Raw genomic sequence first — 22,432 nt, forward strand, 5'->3', positions numbered from 1 at the left:
GCAAATGCGGCGCTAAAAAAAGTATAAATACGGGCCTTACATTTTGGGCGTGAATGTTCTTTCAGTTTTCATTCAGTCTGCAAGTCATGCATATTGTGAAGACGTTGTATATGGATCTCCCTTAGTACTGGATGTAAACTGATGTCGATATTTATGTGTGTTAAAATAGTTTTGGAGATCTAAATGTGCCACCTCCTCCATGTCGTCAGATTAACGTTTCCATATTTTATTTTGCAATTTAGGGCTTGATTTATGAAAAGTTTGCGGAATCTTGACGTCATTTTTTGACGTAAAAGAGGCGCACATTTACAAAATACAGTATACAATTATATTTTGTAAATTTGCACCTTTTTTATGTCAACATATGACGTTTAGGTGGCGCTAACTTTTCATAAATCAGGCCCAGAATGTGCTCTGTTAGCTACAGTCTTGGTTTGTTTTCATTGAAGACTAACTAACGAACATAAAGAACCGATTTGTAAAAAGAAGCCCGTCCCACAATTTTTGTAACTCCATGCAATGAAGCTTATTCACTCAAGGTTTTTATTTGCATTGTTATACTTTTAGTGCTGAATTTTGGATGGGCTAAATTATTTTGTGTTATCCCTCGATGGGGACACTACACTGCCCCGGATGCCCCAGCCTTGAACATGTAATACGGCTACAAGCTATGCAGTAAAATGTTGCACAAGAACGTGTTTTATGCCAAATGTTATCTGGTTACATACACCGGTCCAGAAGTTCTGCACACACATTGTGGACTTGCCAGCATTTATCTGCTTGGTGAGTAATACTTCCAGGAGCTGGTATTTACCAGTTCAAAGCAATAAGCTTCTGAACGATTTTGCAAATGGTGGCCCCTATGCGTATTCTAAGAATCTTCCGGTGTACCTTCACAAAACTCTATTCATCCAGTGTTTACTTTATTGACTGCACACGGTAAAGCCCCACAAAAATATATTATGCCCTAACTTTCCCGTAAATATTGAGACATAGGCATACAAGATTAACCGACTAAGGTCTCTTGCTGTACGGCAGTCTTCCTAAAAAACTATTTTGTCTCTAGGTTAGCACTTTAGTTCATTTATGACCATGTACCTTTGGACACAAAATTGCACTCGGTTGAGTGAGGGTTGTGCTGATGCTCTGAAACTAGGAATGCTACAGGCCTCTGGCGAGTTATTTTATCGCTTCTGTTATTTTTAACTGGTTAGCTGCTTATCACTCTTTGGTAAACTAAACACTTCAAACATTTTTGACATCCTCCATTAGACCTTTGAATGTGGCATCTGGACTTCCGTATTGTACATGATAATGAATCAATTTATATGGTTTACACAAAAAGCGCTAGCTTAGTTTGTACTGAAGCACTGTAGGGTCCCAAAGACTTCAATAACCCAGGAAAATAAATCCTATATTGTATGGACTAATTGGCTTGGGACATTATTATCTTTTCAATAGCTTTACTGTTACTAAAGGATTGGATTCATGCAGTGTCTGTTTTTCGCTGTAGTCTGGTCTGTAACCGAATCCTTACCTTGTTTCTCGACATGGATTGCGGGTTTACCCACGTTTGGTTTAGTATAGATGCAATTCACATTTTACATCAAAACTATAAATGAAATAGAAAGGAATATGAAACGGACTTCCTATCTAGTTCCTGTTGGCTTATGTCAACCTTTTTTACTTTTCATTTTTAATTAAAGTGGCAAGAAAAGTCCAGTTAGGAATTTACAACGCTACTAGTTCTAACTCGAACAAACCCATTGCATTGCAAATGCTTGTTTTTACTGGTGTCCGCCTAAGAAACAAAATACCTCCATACACTTTAATGGGATCACTCACGTTTTAAATTCTTATAACTTAAATTCCTCATTGCTTTGCAAATGTTTCCCTCTCCTGAAAACTCATTACCCTGAGCTTACAACTCAGAAATGAGCAGAATTACCTGTGATTTAGTAAACTTCTTTAATTCAAACTGTTTAAGGTTTCCTGTACTTCAACAGCACTTGGGTCGCGACTGTCGAATGTCAGCCCTCCAATCCTCTTTACCCATCTAGAGCTCAATGAGCTGTTATTACCTGTACACTTCCACGTTTATATATGTTTCTCATTGTTAGCTATAAAGTGTGCGCTGTAAAGTTATCACTATATCCAGCGCTTTATAAAACACTGTAATAAATAAATAAATAGATTGGATGCGTTTAAGAAACAGTTACAAAGGACAGTATGCATAATATTAGGTAAACAGGAAGTGCTACATCCAAAGTTGGCACGCAGATACATTTGCAAGTTGTTATTTGACTATGATATGTCATATATTAGCATAGCAGAAAATCAAAAAATTGTTCTAAACCAGTGGTTCCCAACCTTTAGACTTCTATGGACCCCCACTTTATCATTACTGGAACCCAGGGACCCTCACTTAATCATTTTTGGAATCCGGGGACCCCCCCCCACTGAGTAATTACTGAAAGCTGGGGACCTAATCTGTTAATATTATTTAATTTTCTAAGCAGTCGCGGACCCCCTAAGGAGGCTTCGTGGACCCCCAGGGGTCCCGGGACCACAGGTTGGGAACCATTGGTCTAAACAATTTGCTGTTTTGACGGCTCCTATTGTGCCTCTGCCTAACCCTTTAGCACCCCTTAATAGTCCAGATTTACAAATTAAGGGCCAGATTTACAAGGCCCTGGCGCCTCTAGTGCCACATTTACAGCAACATTTTTGACACAAATGTGACGCTAACGGGCCACTACCGTAGTGCCATATTTACAAGGTGGCACAAACTAGGTTTGCACCACCTTCTAAACCCTTTGTGCCACATCATGCATAATATATGCTTGATGAATTCAAAGGGGGCGTTCCCTCGTTAGAGGGTTGATAAAAATGGCCCAATGGAATCTGCAAGATTTCCACCATTTCTAACATTATTTTTTAACTCCTGCTTAAAGCAGGTGTTAAAATGAGGCTCCCATTGATGTCAATGGGCCTCTAACGCTATACTGGATTAGCATCATTTTTTTTTACACTAATCCAGTATAGCGTTACAATAGCATCAAACAAAATTACGCTATTGCCCCTAACATGCGCATGGAGCACCATATTGTAAATACGGCGCTACCATGGTGGTGTTAGGGGATGCAAGGGGTCTGCAAGAAAAGTGGTGCACTAGTTTGTGCCACTTAGTAAATGTGGTGCAAGGATTTTGCCTAGTTGGGCCACATTAGCGTAAAAACAAATGACACTAATGTGGCGCAAGGTGGCGCTAGGGGCTTATAACTGTGCCCCTTAATACGTAATGACTTTATACATTACAGCTGTAAAATAACCCCCCCCCCCCCCATTCATTGCAGTGGAGGCAGAAGAATACATCCAACCAACCAACAGAAAGAAAGCAAGACAGAAATACTTCTGCCGGCTGATTGAAAATGTGATTAAGAATGTCTCAAGCCAATGACTATCTGAGTCAAAAAAGCCAATGACTTACAAGAATTAACCAAATTCTCTGAAAGTATATAATACACGTTTGCCATGACTGATGCATACCTAGAAATATGAGTCGCAGTATTATGTGATTGCAAGAAGAAACAGAATTGTATTTCTAACCTTCTTGACCCCTTAATCGATGAATGTACTACTGGTGCACAAGGAATGATACTAAACTTCAGGCACTCAAGGCACCCAGTTGCCTTGTTTCCATTTGGTTTTATGTTCTGTGTCCCTTTTAATGTGTCTTTACGAAAACATGATATATTTTTAAGTTTCAAGAATAACACGCCATTTTGAAAAACAATTACACAACATCTGCATGAAAAGGTTTATTGTTGAACAGAGTAAGAGAGTGGCATTACAGATTCAAAAGGTAAAAAAGAAAGATTAACAGGCTATGCCTTCCCCAAGTTGCCCTGTGGTATCCCATAACCTCTGTGATTCCTACAGGAACCACATCATCTTGGAAGTTCTCCCATCAGCAGTAGAAGAGTAGTCCTTTCACAGGGATCCTTGCGCAAGTGCTGTTCTGTTCTCTAGGGTTTATTTTCCATCATGGTGGTGGTTGCTGGGGATGGCCATGCACGATGTGTTGCGAGTGTGCCTCAGCGCCGTGGATGTTCAACTACGTTTTTTTTTGATGAAACCACCTTGCCATCAATCACGTCTTCAGTATAGGTTATCACCATCCTAGATGAATCTACAAGACAAGATGGTCGACTGGTGTCACTCAAGTGGTGGCACTTGGGATGCTCATGCTTTTTCTTAATAAATCATACAAAAGTAGTTAAGCGGTTAATCTTCTGTCATGTCAAAATAGCTGGCTGCAAATTTGAGTTTTTGCAACCTTAAAGGGATCTATGAATCATAGTTAACAGTGGATGAGGCCTGTGGTTATCTCAACTCAAGAATGAATTTCTTGCTGGCTGATACACCTTCACTTAATGTTAGCCTTTTCCATTCTACCTCTTTGTACCAAGTAAGCTCTAGCGCTATCCATCCATCCCCTCTTCCCTGCATGTTGTCCTAACCCCATTATTCCATTTTGAGTTTTCCTTTCGCTTTTTCACTCCAGCTGACTTATCAACTACTCTGTTTTTACCCCTTGGTAAATACTGTGGTTTCGCGTTTTGCAATGTTATTGGTACTTCAGCTGCTCTTGTTTCATTGCACATACAAAATTCTTTTACTATCATATCACCGATACTATATCATGGCCTCACTTATTATCCAGATAGATTTATAGCCTACCTAAATGTTGCCTCTTTCTTTGTATGCAAAGCGCTCTGCCATCTCTATAGGTATGCTGTTCCGATATAAAAAAGAACAAATTAATAAAATAAATAAATCGTTTTTTTCGGATTACTACGTCTCATATTTTTAGAGGGTGTTTGTCTCAGGTTAATCATTTGACAGTGCTTATTAATTTGTGCCTTTGGTTGCAAGTGATGGGGAATGACACTCATTTAGGGACTGGAAATTTGTTTTCATTATTAAACAACACGAGAGAGAAAGACAAAAAAGGGAGCAAGCAGCAGGAAGATAGGGAAAACGGAAACAACAGGAAAAAACAAGAGATGGAAAATAACTTGTCAAAGTGAGATATACAGGCAAGAAGTGTAGATTAGTTGACGAAAGATGGAGCAGCTGGAAAATGTAACAGGCAACCATGTTATTCAGCTACCGTAGATTTCGGCACCTCCAGTGTTGGGCTCGTAAGAAAACTTTGGGCCCCAGGCACTTATATATATATATATATATATATATATATATATATATATATATATATATATATATATATATATATATCTCAAACCAAGGCCCTTTCAGGGATAGAGTGACACTCTATCCCTGAAAGGGCCTTGGTTTGACTTATACTGGGTGCTCCGTTGTGTCTGGACAAAGCTATACCCCTCTGAAGAGCTCTAATGAGAGCGAAACACGTGTCAGGGGTTGCTTTACTCATTCCAAGTTGGCTTGGACGGTATTTGACCACTCCAAAGCCGCAATACTGTGCCTGGAGTGGTAAATGGCTTTTGTCATTTTACAGCTCGGCAAGGATGACACTATGTCAATCCTATGCTTAAAGATTTTGCTGTACAAATGGCAAAAGACTTTGTCACTATCTAGCTCGGCGATGATAGCACTGTGCTAATCCTATGCTTAAAGACTTTGCTAGATAAGCAGACATTTGAGGTGAGCAAATCTAGAGTGTTGCTGGTGTTGCAGGGTGCTCCTTACTAGAGCAGCTCTCCACCTAAAATTGGGAGCTTCCCAGAGCTCTCCTTTGTTTTTTGCATATATATATATATATATATATATATATATATATATATATATATATATATATAAGTTTTTTTTTACACATTAACTAACAAATTTCTGTGCCCAAAACCAATCATGTATACGCTTTAATTTTGTCAAACCCTGTAGAGGATGATTTGAATGCTTCGAAATTTAATTTCTGTGGATCGAAATTTCTGGTAAGCACCCTTTGATTCCCAACTTCAGTGCAGATGACAGTGACTTGTACCCAAAGACACAACTTCAAGGACCATAGACCAGATCAGCTTTATGCCAGTCAAACACTTACCTTTTCCGGAGCTTGTGGAGGAACCTGTCTTGGTTGTCATTGATGACAATCTGCAGGAAAAGACACAAAACAATCCAGTGGATCCAGGTTATTTCCTGTGCAAAAGAGTCATGTGACAGATAGAGACAATATTTGTGTGTGTGTGTCTGTGGGTGTGTATGTGTCTGTGTCTGTAGGCCATTTGCAAGGAAGAAAACGAATCACATCATGACCAAGAGTGGTCTTCGCCATCAATATGCTCTGTATGCCTCATCAAAGAGCCGTGTGTCACATTACTGGAAAAGACCTGTTGAACTCAGCCATGTTGCTTAGTACCCTGCTTGGTACCTCACTTGCATTAGATTGGAATTGTTAGGATTGTGTTTGGTATGGAAGGTAAACAAATTGTGGGGACTCCATTGTCGTTCTTTTCTAGAAAATCCATGAGGGGCCGTTGTTTGATTTTTAACTTATGACCTGTGTCAGAGAGCCATGAGGCCATAACGCAGACTGAAAACCCACTCCTGTACACATGTATCACTGTGCTAGCATTGGCCATTAGAGGTCACTGCACTGCGTCTATGTATCTTTTCTTTCTTTTCTAGACACAAAAGCTTGAATGACTCGTGCCCCTCATCACCTGACAAGGCAGTGAGATGATATGCCCCTTCAGGGAGATCACTATTGTTTTACTAGCTAGTATCTTTATACCTACCCGTGTGTGATGCTCATACATAGTGAATTCCAGTGGCTGAGAGGGAGATAGTACCTTTCTGGATACAGCCAAATCTGCAATCTGATTTGCTTACTTTCAGTGAGCAGATTGCAGGCTCCCGTTAGGCTACAGCTGCTGCTATGGTGTCACTTGACACTACATATCAACCGCTACACCAGTATCTGTTTGTTTTTTTCACAGTGAACACAAACACAATGTTATATGATTTTGTTTGTAAAGTACTCTATCACCTGCAAGGGCATCCTGGTGGTGAGACCCAGTGACAAGTAGGATTACTTTTTCTGGGACTAATTTTCAGAGCTGCATCAGTGTCTACCTTCCAATGCTTTACACAAATACTTCAAGAGCCCTCAGTGGCCCTGGGGGCTAGTGCTGCCCCCCTGCATAAGATGTGCTCACCAAATTACAATTCTCATTTGTTATCGTACGATAGGTTGCTTATTTCAATAAGAATGCATGCCACTAGAATATCGGTTCAAAGTGCTACGATTTTGAGGAGCATGAAAGATGGAAAAAAGAGAGCGTCGGATAGTAAAAGAGGCCAGATGGTAGCAGGACAGAGGGAATGAGGAAGGAGTCCATTGGGAGCGGCCATTCTCAAAATTTGGTACTGAAAAGCCCTACTGTGCATTTTGAGTAGCAGTTCTGGACCATCCCTATACAATCTAAACAGTCCAGACAGACAAGAGACTTACTGCTAGACTCAGAGTTGAGGTATTGTTGAAAATCTATTGAATTGTGGTGGAAATACTAAATCTGGACAATGTCCCGCTAACAGAAGCTCCTTCCCCATGCGGGTCGAATTATGTAAGTATCATATGTTGAAGGGATGGTATGGCTTGTAATGAGGGTCAATAATCTCAACAAATAGGATTGATAAACCTCTATCGACCAGCATTACCATGCAACTCATGACCTTGCAACATTCTGACCAGCCTTCTTCCTTTTTCTACCTTTGATCTTTAGAGTTGAAGACCTTACCCTGCCTCTCCATCCAGTAAGCGCCGGTAGGTCTCGATTTCCTTCTCCAGCCGGCTCTTGATGTCCAAGAGCTGCTTGTATTCAGCGCTCTGGTACTCCATGTCTAGGCGGATCTGGTTGAGTTGCTCCTCCAGGCTGCTGATGGTGGACTGGATCTGTGCCAGCTGCGAGCAGTACCTCCCCTCTGTCTCTGCCAGTGTTTCTTCAAGGGCTCTTCTCTGAGGTGATATCAGATATAAAACTTTTAAAGAGCAAGTAACAGGAGTGTCTCAATTTTGTTGTTATTGGTCACTAAGAGACTGTCTTGTGCTATTTTGGCACATTTAGGGAATGATACAGGCGAGGAGGTTACCTACTTCCCCCCTCCTCTTTTTCCAGTGGTGTAGCTGCCCAGAAGATGGTGCTGTATGCAGCCACCTTTGACGTGTGACCCTGATGAACAAGGGTACTTTGCACTCGCAAGGACAGTGCTGTCAACAGCAAATGTAAAGTTACAACTCAAAGCTACACCCTAATTACATTTTACAACTACCACTGTAAACGGGACGTGGGCCAGATTTACAATGCCCTAGTACCACCTGAGCGTCAATTTAGTGATGCTCCGGTGGCGCTATTCACTGCACAATATTTACAAGGAGGCGTTAAGCCACTTTTTGTGGCTTAACGCCGCCTTATAAATATGGGCCCCTCTGGCGCAGTTTTTCGCACAGCGGGAAACACAGGGATGCGCTGTGTTTTTGTAAATATGGTGCATCCTTGCATTTCAAAAGTGTTGCTGCACCCCGTTTGAAATTCTGTTGCAGTGCCGTGCTGCTCCACTTTTTTGTAAATCTGGGCCTATGTTTCTTGCAGATCCTAACAATTGCAAAAGGAAGACCACCCAAACCCACCACCACCCTTCCTGACGCTCAGTCATGCACACATGTTTTGCTTCGTCAGGTGATAAACATTTACAAGGTGTAAGCAGTCAACTTCTGACAGCTTACTCTTCACATGAACCTGCCTGTGCTGGCATCAAGAGGTGCAGACAGTGATGCCACGGTTCACAGCACATTCCCTAGGATGACTTATTCATGATGCGCAAAGTCTTGTAGCACTGTGAATTGAATGCAGACACTGGGGTATAAAGTCCAATGCAGGCTTCCATTTCAGCAGTCGCTACTGCGCATCGTGGGACATTCATCTTATCTCCAGTATTGTGCAAAATGCCATTTATTAGGATAGGATTAGCAACAAACATCATAAGAATGTAACAGCAAAACATATTGAACTCCTTAACATATCAACTGTATTTCTCCTTTGCCTCTATCACCCTTTTCTCCCCAATAATGCCTCACGTATTCTTTTCATCCTTCACCCCAGTCAAAAACTCCCATCGCCGTTGTCCTCATCTCTTCCTTTCAAAACATCCTCCAACCACTTCTTCATTCACCTGTTCCAGTCAACCTATCCCCAGATCTCCTTTCACCTGAACTTCTTATTCCACCTCCCAAGGGGTGGATCCACCCAAATCTGACTCTCCACCCCCCATGTATCTCTCCCACTCACCAGCAACTCCTCCTAAAATGTCAGCCATCACCCCAAGCCCCCAAACAAAACCCTGTAGAGTGGGTGGGTGGCTAAAGCTCCCTTCTCTAATCCCTCATAAGCCAGAAGAGGGTGTCATCTCCTCTCCCAGCTCACTAAACCCCCCACCTCACCCATGTGACCTCCCTTCCCCTCCCATGATCAATCCTGTCCCCCTCATCTACTCCATTGTTAGGCAAAATGCCAATTCCCCCCCATTATTAGTGAAGCAGGAATCTCCTGCCTTGTGGCCATTTGCACAACTAAGGGTTTGGGAATCCTTAAATCATGCAAAGGTAGATGGTTCCTCAACATAAAGCGTTGGACTGGGAGCAGCTTCTTGAGAATTAGCTCAGAGATGTAACACAGAACATTTTTGCGTTAAGTATGAGTATGTGTGACATGAAATCTTGAAAAAGTAGCAATTTTCATGCATAATAGGTAAAGCAAAAAAAAAAAAAAACATGCATAGCTTTGCCAACTTGTAAATGTTGCTATAGGACTTTCTGAAGGTTGCAAGGTAAAAATTTTGAAAGTACTACCAACCCCAATTAGAATACTAGCTGAGAAATCCCTAAGGAGACCTGACCAGGACCAGGAGACCTGAGCTGTAGGAATTCGTTAGCCACCCATATCCACTCAGTGGCCTGGCATATGAACTAGCATTTTCCTACCATGGCTAGGGCCGACTGCAGCTCGATCTCCAGGCTCTGCACTGAGCGCCTCAGTTCGCTGAGCTCAGACTTGCTGGACTGCACTTGTTCCACCCCCATGGCAAGTTCTTTCTTGAGTTGTTTGCTCTAAAAGAACAGAAAGAAATGAAAAACACAAATATCACTTACTGAGGCCTCCGACGTCTTGATTCTCAGCACTCCCACTGAAAGGTGGAAACCCAGCTCAGGAACCTGCTCAGCTGACTGCTGCATTTCCACCCATCTTAACATGCACCCAGAAGACACCTTTATTGTCACCAAACTCAAAAATACAACTAATAAGTGTTGTGCTGTTGTTGTGTATAATGTTACAACGCGTTTGTGGTGTGTTGTGCCATTGGTACGGTGCCGTGGTGCATCATTCTGGTATTTCTTAATTATCTGAGTCATGGTGAGGTTGTATTAGTGTGTATTGTCACTGTGATGTCTGTTGAGTTACTGTGCAACTGAGTGCATATGCCACAGAGCTCTGCTATTTAGTAAATATAAGGCTATTAATTCCGTGGAACTGCATTGTTTTGAATGTATTTACCTTTACAGTTCTGTTGCACGAGTTTGAGGTGTGGTTTATTCAGAGTCTTCTGGTGGTGTGGTGTAGTACAGTTGTTTTAGGGCTGAAGTGTGCCTTTGCTGTGGTAATGCCTATTTATGTACTTGATTCTGCAATGTACTCTAAGACGTTCTCTTGCCTCAGCGAGGGATGGTAACGTGAGGAATGTATGTTCTGCTGAAGCAGCATTACTTTGCCAATAATATGGCTTTGGCGCCCTATTTAGAAATTGAGTGAGTTGTGAGGGCTCAGGTCACAGCCTGAATGCTCCATGACAAGAACAAGATGCCTCATAACAGAGCAAGACTTCATGACTAGGCCAGGGGGCCTTATGACAGAGCCAGGCAGTCTCTTGACAGGACCAGGAGGCCTCATGACAAGACCCAGAGCCTCATGACACGGCCAGGAGGCCTCATGGCAGAGTTGAGATGCTACATGACGTGGTCAGGAGGTTTCATTACAGGGCTGGGAGGACTCATGACTGAGCTAGGAGGCCCCTCTAGAGAGCCAGGTGGCCTCAAAACTGAGCTGAGACGCCTCATGATGTGACAAATCAGAGCCAGAGGGTCTGATGAGAAAGCTAGGAGGCCTTGTAACTGAGCTGAGAGGTCTCATGACATCGCAGAGAGGTCTCATGACATCGCAGAGAGGTCGCATAACTAAATCCCAACTGTGAGGCATCTCAACAGGGCCAGGAGAGCTCTTAGTCACGTTCTTTAGATGTTGAGCATTTCTTAATGTCTCTTGGATATTGGACTGATATGCACTTTCAATTAGAAATTGGTTAGTGCTGTTGGGAGCCCAGATGACCCTTCCATGACATATCTCAGCAGTGCCAGATGTATGGCATTTGATGTCCCTAAAGTGTTACCTTGAATGTTGGAATATGTTGTGTATTGGTGGCAGATGTTGCTGGTTCCTTCCTGGTAGCCGAGCATCATTGCTCACCTGTTCCTGGAAATGTGCCTCTGCTCTTTCCCGGTTCCTATTAGCGACCTCCTCGTACTGCCTCCTCATGTCATCCAGAATCTTGAGGAGGTCAGTGCCCGGCGCAGCGTTCATCTCCACTGTCACGTCTCCGGCGCTTCCACCAGCAAGAGCTTTCATCTCCTGGGCAAAGAAAAAAGACAACAAACAGATTATAAGCATCAACTGGATGTCGACTGTCAGCTCACTGCAAAGGTGCTCTTTTTTTTCATGTAGAAATTTACCTGCTTGACAGCTCTTACTAAGTGTAGAACTTTCACTGTAAAGGAGCTCTCCCTGCTAGCAAAACATGGGTTGTACAGGAAGTTTTACGAAGAATACAACTTTAACTTCAGAATTTGCACTGCATAGATCTCACTGAGTGTCGGTCTTTCACTGAATTTGAAACTTTCATTGTACTCGAGAATTTCTCTGTACATGAGCCAGCATTGTAAAGGAGCTCTTTTGAGTGCAGAACTTTCACTGCCTTTAAAACTTTAACTACTAAAGAGCTCTCACTAACTGTGAAACTTTCACTGCAAAGGAGCTGCAACTGAGTGTACAACGTTCACTGCAAAGGTATTACATATAATTTTCACTGCTAAAGAGCATCAGCCGCGGGAAGGAATCTCATTGTAATTGAACCATCACTGCAGATGAACCCTCCCTTAGTATAGAGCTTTCACTGTTAGGGAACTCTCAATGACTGTAGAACTTTCACTGCAGAGGAACTTTCATTGACTGTACAACATTCATTGGACAGGGTAAACTCGTCATAAAGGAACCCTCACTGAAAAGTAGCTCTCTGTGAGTTTAGAACTGTCATTACAGTCCTAGTGACTTCCTATGTTACCTTGGGTTTTGGCATCCTGAATGGGAACTGGCCACTGATAAAACTGGTAGGGCCATCTACAGCTGGCAACCATGAAGACTGTGCATTTAGAGTAAATACATAATGTAAAGTTTCATTATTGTTTAGCATACAAATGTTTTTACCAATTTCTTTTGAGCTCAATACACTTTTTGTCACTTTTCCCTGTACTTTTTCATAGAGAGACTCGACGGTTGGCGTGGAGCTCTCCGTATGATAACGTATACGGAACATTAAAAGAAAGTATTACATTTTAAAATAAATCAGTAAAAATGTTTATAGATTAAATATTAATGCTAATTGATACTATATACTTATTTTGAATGTAGAACAAATAAAGGAAATGTGACAATGCTATTAGCCTAATTTTCAATTAACTCTGTAAAGAATTTAAATATGTCAAACTAAATTAAAATTGTTCTTCTGAAGTTTAAATTAAAAAATACATTCCCAAACTAAAATAAAAAAGTTTGTATTATGCATTAATAATTATTAAAAGTGATGTACAGAATTAATTTAATTATATTTAAATAAAATGTATTGTTATAGTATTCTTTACATTAAAAAATGATAGTAAAATATTTTATATTTAAATAATAAATGTTTTATTTGTAAACGTTTTACATTAAGTTATATATATTCATAGTTTTATCTGTTTTAAATAATGTTAAATAACATTACTTTTTATGGGGTTTTATTTTAAGTTCATAACTCCATTATTGTCTATAGGAAGGTGCTGCAGTATTCATGTGTGGCATTAGACTTAATACTGTTTCTATTTTGGCAGTAGTAACTTGCACCTATAAATGTGGCTCCACCTCCTTTTTCAGGGAGTGAAGACATGTAAGTCTACACTTTTGAGTAACTTTACACTCAGATTTTGTGAATAGCAAAAAGTAGTAAAGTCACTCAAAAGTGCAAGAGGAAATTACACACGTAAATTACTAACAAGTGTAATTTGTCTTTGTGAATAGCCCTGAAGGTCATTTAAACAAGTCTAGCGGGCTGTGACTTAAACATTACAAACGTCTGTGCAATAGTTAGTGGTCAGAGTATCTCCTGTTCTCCTCTTCACCCCACATTGTTCTGCAGTCTCTTGGCTAAATGCTGTTTTTTCTGTAACAATCCATCCATGTGCATACCTCACATACCTCGTCTGTCTCCTTTTCAGCACCCATTTCTCACGCTTTACTGCACATACATTCTTGCATCTTATTCACTTCACCAATTCCCTCACTCCTATATAACACCCACTCACCTGTAAGTATTTAACTTTTCAACTGTTGATGTTTAGACTGCTGTGTACCTTCTTCACACACTATTGCATGGAATCTTATTTTCATTTGGTGCACCTGACCATTGTTCTGTACTCTCTTTGGATGTTAGGTAGGTATTCTCAACCCCTTTATCACTAAGTGACTGGCACTGTGAGAAATGTGCACTACCCTCACCCGGAACTCCACAGCTCTCAATAGTGGCCTATTAAAAACACCACCCACAATCTGTACTCAGTCTTTTCAGAGTACATACTATACATAAGTAATATGTTGGAAAAACTACAGAAACACAACGTCCTGGAAAAAAGAAACACTATTAGTGAAAGAAAGAATAAGTGACACGTGAAGTGAAAATAGGAACAGCATCACTGTTTCCAATCTGAGAGGGCAGTGTAATTTTCTCCAGCTATGGCTGTCTCCCATTGGTGGACACAGGGGCTGAGGGGTACAGGGCTGTTAAAGATGGGCCACCTGCAGTCCCTCCCCTCCAGTCGACAGCACTAACCTTGGGCACTTTGTGTTAGAACCACACACATGAATGGCAACTTGCATAGACGATGCATGGCTATATGTTTCTTTCACACAGTACCTCTTCATGGTTCTTCTTCAGGTAGGCCAATTCCTCACGTAGGCTTTCAATCTGAACCTCCAGGTCACTCTTGGACAGGGTAAGGTCATCCAGGACACGGCGTAATCCGTTGATGTCAGCCTCCACACTCTGGCGAAGAAGAAGCTCGTTCTCATACCTAGAACATAAACGAACAGTCACAGTTTGAAGAAAGGGTCCTTCCATTTTCCTTTCCTTCCTCCCGCTCTTCCTTCTGTCTTCCCGTTTGCCAAGGAGGGAGATTGGAAATATTCCAGACTTATATAGTCCACCAGGATGGCAGAGGATGTTCCATCAGCATACCAGTGTGCCACATCAGAGGAGCTACTTTTGGAAGAAACTCTGGTCACTCTGCTTATGGAAGTTCTGCCCCCTTTCTGTAGGCGCCATAAATGTACTCACACACACTATGAGGGCATATTAGCAGTGCCATCACATATCTAGGGTGTTTCACTGCATTTTACTGAGATTCACCCACCTTTTTTATGTTGGCCATTCTCAGATGGCTAAGGTAATTCACAATCTAACTTCTCAATCACGGCAGAGAAGCAAACTAGCATTATCAAAACCAATAGGTCTCACTTTTAAAATCCCAAAAAGCTTGCTTTGCCATTGTTTGTTGGCAGTGGCATGGAAATGCATGCATCAAGACTTATGAGCGCACATGGCCGCCAATTTAAGAAATATGGTTTCCATTAAACAAAATCCATTTCAGAAACAACATTTTGGCAGGAGGACAACAGGAAAAAGTTCAGATCTAGGTTAGCACTTACCTAGTATGTCACCAGTCTGGCCAGTATTTTAGTGGCAAGACTGATAAAACAAGCATTGGCAAAGCCAATATGGCTTGGCAATGGGAGAGCTGTTGGCTTTTACAATATTATTGTCTTTTGGCCATGTAGCTTTCACTGCCATACCCAGTTGGGAAAGAGGTGTCCCGTATGTCACTGACCGTGCCTTCTATTGCGCCGGCTGAGAGCGGTTACTGTGGAGATAGGGGCTTTAAACAGCGGGAGGTGTAGCTACTATGGTCGGAGATGGACAAGGCAAGAGCCTGTGCAAAGCTCTGAAAGTGTTTGAAATGCAGTAAACTATGATAGTGTTCATAAAATACTTAAAGAGTGTATTTCACATTAGGAATCCTTGATATTAATATAGTGCATTATGTCACTGTACTGAGAGGTATCTTTTGAAAATGATAGCTTTTAAACCTTTTTATCAAAGGGTATAGAGCTCTTGCAGTCAGAGGTTCATAACAGGAGGAGAGGATGCGGCATTACGACCAGAGATGCTACCGATGGAGCTGTGAAACGAGGTTCAAGTCTCGACGTTGGCACAACATCCTGTGATCTTGAGAAAATCACAAAATCTCATTGTTCCTTAAAACATGAACGTGTTCTTGTGTAAAGTAACTGGCGATCATGTAAAGCGCTCTAATAACATATTTGGATGGTTCTTGACATGACAAAAATGTGTGCACCACCTCACCCCAACTATATTTCTGTAGGGTGGCCGCATTTTGAACATCACAAATCCAGTCGTGGCTGGCGACTTCGAAAAGTGGCAGGGAGGGGATGGGGGGTAAACCAAAAATAAAAAAGAAAGTTAAAAAAAAACTTACATGAATATCGCCGCCGCTCTCCGCTGCACTGCAGGCTCCTATCCTGCCCTGTAGCCAATCATGGCGCTGCTTAAAGCACTGTAATGATTGACTGGAGTGCCCTGGCTAGAAGCTCCAACATAGACTAGGAGCCTGGGTTTGTTCTCTCCAACCCGGCAACACAGTGCCAGGTTGGAGAGAGCCCTGTGTGCATGTCTGTTTGGCCAACCCGAGACAGCCAGCCAAACATACATGCGCACTGCTCCTTGCGCTCCCCTCACTGCTCGTCACCCCCATGGCCCCGCCCCTTTAAAAGTAGAAGGATAATAAACATTGTTTATTATCGTTCCATTTTTTTAAGGTTTGCAGCTCCTGCTGCTGACGGGGGGCGATGCTGCTCTGCCAAATCAGAGGAGTCACCCCGGCACTAACCAAGACATTCTACACAATTAGAAGCAGGACAATAGTTTTGCATTGACTAGAAAGGGGAGGGTGGGGCACAAAATGACTCAAGGGACAGCATGGATCAAAAGACAATGCGATACTAAGGGTAATTACATACAACTTATAAACATAGAATCAATTGTGTTCCTGGAATTGTTTTTAGGTAAGAAGTATTTTTAATGTCTCCCAGGACTTTTGAGAGCACTCGTGGTGGCATAACACATGATACAAATAACAAGAATGCCATTCGCAGTACATGACATCTGTTACCAGAACAACCCACTCAAATCCCTTCGAGACAGACCTAAAGACAATTCTCGGAGCGCACGTTTTGCTTATGAGACAGGATAGTATAGAAGGTGAAGGGCAGAATGCCAGGTCGTTTCGATGCATATATTGTGACTAAGGTTGGGACTGCAGCTAGCAGGGTGGGGTTTACTAGTGAATTGAGTAAATACATCTTACTTTCAGAAAGACGATTGTTATTAACATGATGTACCGGGCCAAATTCCAGGTTTTGCTTCCTGCGTACTTCCGGGCTGAGTAGAAGATATCAAGCTGTATGGATGCGAGTGAACAGACTAAGAAGCAAACAGACAACAGACCCTTACAAAAGACCAACCTCTCACCATTCTGCACCCCTCGGTTCACTCGAGAAACCGAGCAACAGGAACAATAGTACTCCTAATGTGCGGTGAGTCCAGTCACCCATTGAGAACAAAGTGAAAAAGTAGTCCGGAAGAATGACTAACAACAAGGACACTGCGGACCTTAACTCTGATTTGCTGGTGCTCTCTGGGACTTAATAGTGCCCTTCATGAATGGGGATGCTGCAAAATTGAAAGACGATGGTGGCGGAGTGAAGCCCATGATGAAGACACAGTAGTCTCAGTTGGAGACACGCATGTGCATTAGAGCCGAGACCTAAAAATCATGAGGATACTTACTAAAATCTGGCATCCCCCCTCTTTCCGTATATAAACTGAAAGCAACAAGTGCAAGATCAAAACATGCCAAACCCCTATATTATGGCTCTTCCATACCCACAAAACACACACAATACAACCTTTCTCTGAGAAATGAGACAACCCTGGAGGGAGAGCAAGAAAACACATACACCCCCATGGAGTGCTGAATAGCAAACAGTAACAAGCATTGGCAAATCCAATACATCCGTCTTCAGTGTGGCAAAACATGTAAACACAGACATTCACACATTCTGTTTACATATGTTGCATGCACAAATGCAGGCAATATTGGCTTTACCATTGTTAGTTAAAAAAAGGAGCCAAAATAATTGTTTTCTCCATAGAAATGATCTAGGAGGTAAACAATTGATTGTGACAGTTAGTGATGTACTCTTCAGCATCCCTCTTAATTTTGGAAAACATTTAAATCATGTTTGCTCTGCTAAGCACCTGGTTCTACCTGTAGCTAGCACTTAGTTGCCCTTTAGTCATTCTAGAGCAGTGGTCTCCAAACTTTTTAATGCCGCGCCGCCCCCAGTTGAAAAATAAAAATCATTGGGCCACCCCTCAGAATTTTTCACAATTATTTTATAAAGATGGCAATGTTTAAATATGTCTAGACCTCTTTAAACATTGCACTTAAGTACTGTTACCTTTTTAAAAAATGCAATAACATGCTTCTGCTTAAAACAAAGCACTGTTATCGTATAATGCTTCTTTTGGCTAGAGTCTGGCGCCCCCCCTGGGATCACTTGAGGCCCCCCTAGGGGGCCCGTCCCCCAGTTTGAAGCCCTCTGTTCTAGAGTTGTACAAACTGCAATTCAGTTTGAAGAGCCAGTGGGAGAGGTTATAGTAAAAGCTCCTCCTTCTATCAGTGGCTCTCCACATTCTGTGGAGGCTGATTTGTGTGGGTCCTGGGTCCTTACACTGTGTACCCACAGACAGAGCCGGCCATTGCCAAGATAGCGCCCTGTGTGTGGGCAGAGAGCAATTTGGCGCCACTGGGGACAGAAGTGAATTAAATGAGGCAGCAGGGGGTACCTTTTGTGTTCACTGGTCAGTACCTGGATGAGCAGTGACTGGCCCCTGAGCACAAATATCCCCAGCCCCCCCCAGCTCACCTAAATCACCCATAGCTTAGATGCCTCATGCAGATGATGGTTGTGTTGATGTGTGTCTGCAGGGGGCAAGGGGAGGGCAGGAAGAGGGCTAAAGGGGAGATAAAAAACCTGCAGTATGATAATAAAGGACTAAAACGAATTTAAACTGGCAAGCGAGACAGAAACGAACAAGCAGGGGACAGGACAAGGCTGCAGCAAGATGAGAAGAGCGCTGATGTTGGCATAACCTAATGCACACAGCTCCATGTGCCCCTCAAAATACGGATACCCTAGGCCTCGCCCTAGCTCGCCCATTTTAAAGGCCGGCCCTGCTCACAGAGTCACTGTATCCCTTAGAGCAGTGATACTCATAGTATAGCCCCGGGGGCCGCATGCTGCAGCTCCTGACCGATACATGCGGCCCAGCGGCACTGGGCTGCTCTTAACTAGAATCAGCACTAACATTAAAAAAAATTAAATAAACAGGCAAGCATTTATTTAAGGTGAGTTGAAGGTAAGGAAAAGGAATAACAGAGGGTGTTCTGTATAACGTAACATCAGAAACACCTTCATTTTTAAAGACATATTCGAAGCAAAAATGTAAAAGCATGGTCAAGTCTGCTCAAAATTCAAAAAGTGTATTTCATTAACAAGCAGAAAGTTCACCTTAGTACACCAGATTATATTACTGCATTGAAGAAATATATTTTTCCAAAGTGATAATTTTCTAACAAGAATTTAGAAACAGTCACTCCCTCATCCCCCACCCCGACAACAATGCCTTTGGTGAGCTAAGAGGCATGTCAGCTATGTCACTCTGTGGGTGGCCCAGGTTTCAAATATACAAGAATATTATAGTTTATTAAATCAAACACAAGAAGGTTTGAGGTCCTCATGTGATAATGAACAAAAAGCAGGGAAAGTGAAATAAAACATTTGCTTAGGATCACACAGTTTGGTTAAGTGGAGAAGCCGTGATTATTCCCAAGTTTATAGTTTCACGTTGTGCTATTCAGACACTAGAAGTATATGCTTTGCTTCTCCTACACCCACCTTACTGCCAACCTCCGACCGCCACCCTGCTGCCATCAAAGACCAAACTCTGTGGCCCCCAGGAAAATGTTTGCGAGTGCCCATGCCTTAGAGTAACAGTAACAGCGCTCCTCCTGCCCCAGGCTTAGAAACCTCCCAAAAAGGTTTTCATTTTTCCAGATCTGACATATTTCTGTATTCAGTACCTTTGAAAAGCACAAAAATACGCTGTTTCACTTTAATCGTGGTTTTGGTCTACATCTGACAGTACAGGAGAAGATGAACACATATTTAGTTTCCTGAAGGAGCAGCTTCCCGCACAAATAACTGAGACTCTCCTACACAGCACACGGATCTCTTTCTTTATATGACATACATTCACACATTTCAGACACAAGGCACATGCTGACGCTAAAATTATAATTGAGCCAGTAATTAACATCCATCTAGTCATTCATCCATCCATTCATTCAGTATTCTCTACCGAGCGCTCAACGTGCTTGTTTGCTGCATGCAGCATAACATAGTAAACAGCCGTGTCACTCACTTGAGCTTAAAGTCGTCTGCCGCCAGCCTGGCATTGTCAATCTGCAGGACTACCTTGGCGTTGTCAATCGTGGCGTTCATGATCTGGGAAGGAAAAATTCCGAGAACTTAGATTATTGTTTAGGGGCCCTCGGGTGCCATCAAGGTTGTTCACTTCTTGCTGATATTTTAAATCTGTCAAATACCAGTGAAGCACATCGGACGTCAGAATGTTTCCATAATTAACTGAGCATGGTTATTGGTGATGCCTAGATGCCGCTTTTGGAAACTGAGGCGCTTTACTGGTTAGCTTTTAACACAATGCGTGTTAGTTAGTGGTACTTGCAGTCTCCGAAAACTGTGAAAAAGGGAACTTATTTTCAACATGATCCTTTCACAGTTGCTGAAGTTGTTTCTGCGCTTTAAAGATTAAAGGGTACCACTGACCTGAAGAAACACACAGGTGAGGCAAACTCTCGGTAATGTGTATACCTCAACTTTTTCAACTACCCAAAGACTTTAGCAATACTTAGGAGAACACCCTGGTGTCCATGTGCAGCATATTTATTCTTATAGTGAAGAATGTTTCTCAATAGACTTCATTCCTCCCTCATTGCTAAATAAGTCCCCAAAGTAGCCATCTTTCAGTTCACTAAAGCTCGCACAGACAGACCCAGATATAGATTGTATTCTCACTGTCTCAGCTCTTTCCGGATTTCAGGGACATTGTTTTTAGAGGCCTTCCTGGCTGGCTGCCGCACAGCTATGAGGCTTCCCTCTCTCAGCATAGTGGCACCTACCATCTCTGCTGGGTGGTTGGTTGCAGACAGAAGATGCACCCTGTTATTTCTCACCTTGTGCTGCAGCTCTTCGATGATGGCGAAGTACTTGCTGTAATCACGGGAACCCACACCTGGGGTTCGATGCTTTTCGTACCACTCGCGGATCTTCTGTTCCAGCTCAGTGTTGGCTTCCTCCAGGGCCCTCACCTTGTCCAGGTAGGAGGCCAGGCGGTCATTGAGGTTCTGCATGGTCTGCTTCTCATTGCCGCCAGAAAGAAGACCCTCACTAAACCCACCCCCAAAACCAACTCCGCTAAAGCCAGCAGCTCCACCGCCACCACCTCCACCGCCACCACCTCCATAGCCACCACCTCCATAGCCACCTGCCCCTCCAATGCCAAAGCCAACTCCATAACCATTCATATACTCGCCACCACCATAGCTATCAGCAAAGCCCCCTTCTGCACCTCCTCCAAAGCCAGCGTCGAAGCCCCCACCGTAGCCACCCCCACCGTAGCCACCCCCGCCAGCACTCCCATGCTGGTAGGACTGCACTGATTTTCGGACAGACATACTGCTGCCCCCAAGGCTGGGGGCACCTACAGATCGAGCACTACGGTAGGTACTCATCGTGGCCAAGCAAAACTGAAGGGGGTCAGCTTTGGAAAGGCAGCAAGTGCAGGAAACCAGCAACCCAGCATTGTGTGATCACCCTTATATACAGAATCCTCTAGATGTTCCAGACCAAAGGGCCACCTCTTTTTTACTGAACAAACAGCTTTTCGTGCCAGCTTGGCATACCAGCCCCAAATTAAGTTATTTATGCAATTCATAAGTGTTCATTTCTGTGAAATATGATCTCCTGAGGGTGCCAGTATTCTGTGAACAGAGGGAAATGGGCGTGGTGGAACTAATCTTTCGTTAATGTTATGTGATAATTATTAATGTACACAGGCAAGATTCTTTCTACCTTCATCCCCTCCTCCCTACTCTTCTCAAAGGGCGGGAATGGCAGAGTGGGACTAGTCTTGCACCGGCAAGCACTTGCCCAAGGGAGCGACTAATGTGAATTTTGGCAGGTGTGCCAAGGATGCCTCACCAGTGTCTCATGCTCAGATCAGACTAATTTTGAAACAAACTTTGGCTCAGCTCCCTGTTCAGTGAAACTACCATTCTTGTGCAAAGCGTCCGCCTCCATATACCTTTTAATGGACACCAAACGCATACGTTCGAGAACTTGTGTCTGGCTTTTCTTTGAAGCTTTAGCGGCCACCTGCCAGTATCAAGGCTAAGACTGTATATGCTCACTGCTGACCTGAATGCTGGATACTAGGCCTCCACGCGTATGGATCTCCACAGTACCTTTATCGAGGAGACAAGGCTCATGGGATGTGTGTGAAGCCAGATGCATTACAGTCACAGCCACTGATCGACACTGCTAGAAAAATTGTAGACACAGTCTATAAAACACAGCTCCCTGCTCAACCACCCACCATTGAGACTAAGGGGCATATTTACAAGCCCTGTACACTGCCAGTGCGTCACTTTTTGTGACAGACCAGCAGCACATCGTTCAGGCCCATATCTACACTGGCTGTTCATGACTTTGTGGATAAGGTGTAACGCAACACAGCGCAATTCACTGCATTG

At 42.8% G+C, this 22,432-nt stretch overlaps 1 protein-coding gene across 2 annotated transcripts; it reads right to left on the reverse strand.

Annotated features, from left to right (window-relative positions):
• Positions 1–3,808: 3,808 nt before the first annotated feature.
• On the reverse strand, positions 3,809–21,491 carry LOC138299398 (keratin, type I cytoskeletal 47 kDa-like). Of its 2 annotated transcripts, XM_069237627.1 has the most exons (9): positions 20,855–21,491; positions 20,023–20,105; positions 14,314–14,470; positions 11,559–11,720; positions 10,022–10,147; positions 7,782–7,999; positions 6,086–6,135; positions 4,744–4,798; positions 3,809–4,192 (listed from the first exon to the last, which is right to left on the reverse strand). In XM_069237627.1, exons 1-8 carry the CDS (start codon positions 21,410–21,412, stop codon positions 4,788–4,790), a joined length of 1,365 nt encoding a protein of 454 aa, XP_069093728.1. In that variant the 5' UTR covers positions 21,413–21,491; the 3' UTR covers positions 3,809–4,192; positions 4,744–4,787. The 2 variants fall into 2 exon arrangements, with proteins under 2 accessions (XP_069093728.1, XP_069093727.1); XM_069237626.1 differs by lacking the exon at positions 4,744–4,798 and having other exon boundaries at positions 20,855–21,490.
• Between the last annotated feature and the right edge of the window lie 941 nt (positions 21,492–22,432).

Source organism: Pleurodeles waltl, chromosome 6 (genome assembly GCF_031143425.1).
Source record: "Pleurodeles waltl isolate 20211129_DDA chromosome 6, aPleWal1.hap1.20221129, whole genome shotgun sequence".
Lineage (NCBI taxonomy): Eukaryota > Metazoa > Chordata > Amphibia > Caudata > Salamandridae > Pleurodeles > Pleurodeles waltl.

Bases quoted from the DNA above. Each gene is read 5' to 3' on its own strand.
- LOC138299398 (XM_069237626.1), bottom strand. From the start codon at position 21,412: ATGAGTACCTACCGTAGTGCTCGATCTGTAGGTGCCCCCAGCCTTGGG. The intron at 14,471-20,022 runs GTGAGTGACACG...TTTATGTTCTAG, and splicing joins GCAGACGACTTTAAGCTCAA to GTATGAGAACGAGCTTCTTC. The intron at 10,148-11,558 runs GTGAGCAATGAT...CTGTTCTTTTAG, and splicing joins AGGCACATTTCCAGGAACAG to AGCAAACAACTCAAGAAAGA.